We start from the raw sequence: 5103 nt of genomic DNA, 5'->3' as shown, positions 1-5103 counted from the left end.
ATCCACTACCATGAGTAATTTATCAAGTCTGTCAAGTTGTTTGCTTTTCAATGTCTAAACATGTTAGATTACAAATAAGCGTCTGTGCTTCAGGACTGATAACAGCAACTAATGTAGTGTGAATGTTAAACATAGTAAGTGAGTAAAGTTTTACAGAACATCTGTTTGAAATAAACGTAGGAAAAACATAGCAGGGGAACAGTCAACATTAACTAACAGCTTACAATCATGACATCTGTCAAAGTCTCACACTGATAATCATAGTGAACAGTATTAATCAATAATTGCAGGGAATAAAAGGATAAAGCTTAATGATTAACTTGCATATATAATTTATTGAATGGCTATAAAAGCAAGAATTGAAATTCCTTCATTGCAATAATAGTTGTCCGCTACTGTGCAACATGAGGGTAACTTTGGTCTTCCTGACGTGCTGCATTGCAGTGGGAATAGCTGCTCCAGAGAGAGGATTATTTCTGAATTTGGTAAGATCACATGGAATGTGTACAAGCCAATGCCATATCAATGATCAGTGGTGAGGTTATCAAGAAAGAGGTTACACATGAAATAACTGACTTATTATCATGCTTATGGAGCTGAATTTCCTTGAAACGCTTTTATCTGCCCAAAATTTAATGGAAATTCTAAAAGTGATGTAATTTTTCTGAGGTTTCAACAGGTATTCCACTAATTTGTTGGAACAGGAATTGGCGAACACTTAGCAAAATTCACCAAAGAGTTTCAGAGAACTTTTTCTTGTGTCTGTTTATTGAATAAATTGGTGTGACCAAAATTAAAACAGTTCTGTGCTTTAGCAGAAGTTTGTGTTTAATGAAAAGCTTGATGAAAATACTTCTGTTTAGTAAAATATCTCAGAAGAAAGCTGGATCATTGCTTGTGGTACAGAAATTGTTTTGCATGCAATCCAAGCAGGTAATACTAGTCTTCATTTGGGCATAATTTCAAAGAAAGTGGATGCATGACTGAAAGAACCTGGTGGGTATATCTTTAGGAAGTACATTTATAATCCCATAGTTGGTATCACTGATGGACTTTAACATACCCAAAATTTGTCTTATTTTCCTAGAGTAATGGTGAGCTCTGTGTTGGAAGCTTTCAGTGCAAGAGTGGATGTTGCCAGAGAGACACTGGACTGAGTCTTGCAAGGTGTGCTTCTAAAGGTGCTGAAAGAGATGCATGCTCAACTCATGTAAGTACTCAAGTACCCCAGTACTGGGGGTGGTATGGTGGCTCAGTGGTTAGCACTGCTATCTCACAGCACCAGGGACCTGAGTTCAATTCCCACCTTGGGTGACTGTCTGTGTGGACTTTGCATGTTGTCCCCATGTCTGCATGGGTTTCCTCCAGGTGCTCTGGTTTCATCCCACAATCCAAAGATGTGCAAGTCAGGTAAATTTGCCGTGCTAAATTGACAATAGTATTAGGTGCGTAAGTCAAGGGTAGTGGAATGGGTTACTCTTCGGTGGGTGTGGATTGGTTGGGCTGGAGGGCATGTTTCCTTACCATAGGTAATCAAATCTAATCTAATAAAATTTTGAGTGATTTTGCTCACCATTACCTGGGGTATCTAACCATATGTGTATAGCTTATTCCTTTCACTGTGTGATTGTGGTACAAAGACCACTGTGCTGTTCATTGTTACTTTGGAACTCCATTCACCTACGTAACAATTATTATACTCCAAAAGTTATTCATTCTGCAAAGAAATTTTTGTGCATCATGTTAAGACAGTGGATTGAATTTTCTCAGCCATTGAACAATCTGGTCATTGGTAAGAGTGTTGGGAAACTTATGAGATTAGCAATAATGAGAATCCCAAGTCAAAAGCAAAAACTCTCATTTTCCAATCAACTGTGCAATGGCGAGGCAAACCTTTTGCAAAGAGCCATTAAGGTCTATTTGCATGTAGTAACATCCTCATTATGCCTATCCACTAGATAGAAACTAGACAGAGAATTTATCAACACAAAAGTCAAAGTGGTAACCTGGCGACTCCAGATCTCTGCTGAAAATGTGTTGCTGGTTAAAGCACAGCAGGTTAGGCAGCATCCAAGGAACAGGAAATTCGATGTTTCGGGCATAAGCCCTTCATCATCCCTTATGCCCGAAATGTCAAATTTCCTATTACCTGCTGTGCTTTAACCAGCAACACATTTTCAGCTCTGATCTCCAGCATCTGCAGACCTCATTTTTTACCCGAAGACTCCAGATCTCTATCTTGTACTCCTGTCCACAACATCTCTGGTCAGCCTCTATGGGCAGCAATCATATGCACACCTATCCATTAAGACAGTAGCTGAAAATGTGTTGCTGGTTAAAGCACAGCAGGTCAGGCAGCATCCAAGGAACAGGAAATTCAACGTTTCAGGCCAGAGCCATTAAGACATCCAAGATGTCAGCAAAGTGGGATCCAATTTCCCTTTGTCCAACATATCTGAGGAATCTCTGCAAGGCAGCTGCAGACTGAACATTTGACAGGATACACAAAGGACTTTAAATATGGCAGTGCTGAGAACTTCTGACTGGGGTGAATTGGAGAATATAAGGAATGGGGCATGTGAGAGTTGGTGCATACGTAATGAGGTGCATTTAGGAAGATTTTGTGGGAAAAGTCACTGGGATTTATGGAGAGAAACCCTTGATGAAACTTGCCAAAATTGATACATCATCAAATTTTGGTAAAATTTGGCCCATGGTATAAATAAATATTTCTATTCTAATCTTCTGCACCATTTTTTTTTGCATGAATTGATCTTGCTTCATCAATTTATTTACAAATTTTGAAAAGTTTGCATTTATAGAGTAGCTTTGGTGACCTATTGGTGTTCCAAAGTATTTTACAATGACTTAACTAATGGATGCAGCATAGCTGTCAATTTGTACATAGCATGATACCACGACTATGCTACGACTATTTAATCTGTTTTAGTGATAGAGGGATAAATAGGGAGAATGTGTTCTTAACAATGCCATATAATTACTTATATCCACCTGAGAGTACAGAGAGGGGACATCTTGACATTTCCTCTGAAAATTTCCCTTTCTGATAGTGTAGCATCCTTTTTTTTACTGAAGTAGAATGTCAGCCTCAATTTTCTGCTTAAAGATTTGGGGTGCAACTGGAACCACAACTCTCTGACTCGGAGGTTTTAGTGCTATCACCAAGTCATGAGTATTATTATAAAATCATAAGAGTCCCAAAAGTTTGGAAGCCACCCATTTGGCCAGTGAGTCCATACCGACCCTCTAAAGAGCATCCCACCCAGACACATTTCTGACCCTGTCCCTCTACCTCTGCATTCCCCAAGGCTAATCCACTTAACCTACACGTCCCTGGACACTATGGGAAATTTAGCATGGCCAATCCACCTAACCTGCATATCTTTGGATTGTGGGAGGAAACTGGAGCACCAGGAGGAAACCCACAGACATCTAGAATGTACAAACTCCATACAGACAGTCACTTGAGTGTGGAATTGAACCCTGTTCCCTGGTGTTGGGAAACAGCAGTACAAATCACTGAGCCATCGTGCCACCCCATCTGGAGTTACTTTAAAGCCTTTTTATAAAGTACATGGAAACTATTCTTGTTCTTTCAAAGAAAATATATTTCACACGGCAACTTTTAAGTCAACCAGCATAAACGACAATTGCATTTTCTTCTTTTCTTCATTCCCAAAAATAAGTTCAGTTTATTGCCTCACCTTCAGTCAAGGTATGTTTTCCCACATTTGTAGTCAGCCTTAATGGTTCATTCCACAACTAGATGTTTTACTTTGCAGTACCTTATAACTGTGTGCAAAGGGTCAAACAGTTAATTTGGCCATTTGGAAAAATAGTGTGAGTGTAAAACATGACAGTTAAAAGTATTCCCCAAGTGATGAACAACAAAAAATGGTAACAACCCACAATAATACTGGTGGTTCACTCTAAAATTTAGTATATAACTCAGTTCCTGTTTTTGGAGGGAATTCTTCAAGGATTCAAAGTTGATTTACATACCGTTAACTATTGCATTTGAGCCTATTTTATTCCAACTGTTTCTTATGTATCTTTATTCTGGCAGATGGCCAGTGCCAAAGACACTTTTACAATTGGCATTAATGCTCCTCAAATTAGTAACTGAGAGAGGAGAGGGGCCTGGTAGATACACTTGTTTGCTGTCAATGTTTGCTGTATTTAAACAAATCAAAACTGTTATTCTAGTATTGTACTGACTGTAATGATAAATACAATTTGTTTAATGTCTACAAAATCTTGATATGTAACAATGTCTGACTGATGTCTGTAAGAAAAAGACTCCAATCATAGCAACACTAATTTGCTCAACCTATTTATGAAATTAAGGAAACATTAAAGCTATCTTTCTTTTCAGCTCCTGTATAATGTTTATTACAAATGTCCCTGTGAAAATGGTCTGAAGTGTGACGGCGATAAATCCATCATTGGTTCAATAACAAACACTAACTTTGGAATCTGCAAGGACCCGAATGGTATAGCTAAAGTCCTCAAACCAAACAGAGTGCAATAAATCAATCTGCTCTTATTGATAAACTTTGCTTCAATCAATACAAAATTGCAATATCTATACCTAAATATATAATGTTGTAATCAAAACCCTGATATGAAGACAAGTTAGATTGCAGACATCTGATCAATGAGTGAGATGTGAAATGAAATCCTGTTCCATTTATGGAACCAACACAACTTTCAATATTTCAGTTCAAATATGCTAATACTTCTAATTATTCATTCTATTATGGCATTTTATTTTTCCGCAATCTTTTACATGTTTTACAGTGACAGTTTATACCTATCCACTGTTGAATCCTTGTTTATGAAAGAAAGCACAATATTGCTCAAGGTTCAGGATATTAGAAGTGCAAATTTACTCCTTTGAAATTTAGCTTTCAATAATTATAAAATAATGATTTTGTTCAAGTAAATGATTCCAGTTAAAATTTATGTTTAGTTGTATTTGATATCTTGCTCGGAAAACTATAAAAGAGAAAACATTTATCTAACCATCCCATTATCTATTACATGAATAACACACCCAATTGACCTTTCTCACTGCTTCAT

The 5103-nt window shown here is 37.4% G+C and overlaps 1 protein-coding gene across 1 annotated transcript; it reads left to right on the top strand.

Moving 5' to 3' along the window:
- Nucleotides 1–404: 404 nt before the first annotated feature.
- On the top strand, nucleotides 405–4552 carry LOC132828108 (colipase-like). The gene is made up of 3 exons (XM_060845018.1): nucleotides 405–485; nucleotides 1088–1210; nucleotides 4397–4552. Exons 1-3 carry the CDS (start codon nucleotides 405–407, stop codon nucleotides 4550–4552), a joined length of 360 nt encoding a protein of 119 aa, XP_060701001.1.
- Nucleotides 4553–5103: the final 551 nt, after the last annotated feature.

This window comes from Hemiscyllium ocellatum, chromosome 26 (assembly GCF_020745735.1).
Source record: "Hemiscyllium ocellatum isolate sHemOce1 chromosome 26, sHemOce1.pat.X.cur, whole genome shotgun sequence".
Classification (NCBI taxonomy): domain Eukaryota; kingdom Metazoa; phylum Chordata; class Chondrichthyes; order Orectolobiformes; family Hemiscylliidae; genus Hemiscyllium; species Hemiscyllium ocellatum.
The sequence above is the reverse complement of the archived record's forward strand: the minus strand, read 5'-3'. Positions and strand labels throughout refer to the sequence as shown.

What these genes read in the sequence shown, in the direction of transcription:
- LOC132828108 (XM_060845018.1), top strand. Translation starts at nt 405, where the DNA reads ATGAGGGTAACTTTGGTCTTCCTGACGTGCTGCATTGCAGTGGGAATA. An exon ending in GAGGATTATTTCTGAATTTG is followed by an intron (nt 486 to 1,087) that starts GTAAGATCACAT and finishes TTATTTTCCTAG; the next exon opens with AGTAATGGTGAGCTCTGTGT. An exon ending in GAGATGCATGCTCAACTCAT is followed by an intron (nt 1,211 to 4,396) that starts GTAAGTACTCAA and finishes CTTTCTTTTCAG; the next exon opens with CTCCTGTATAATGTTTATTA.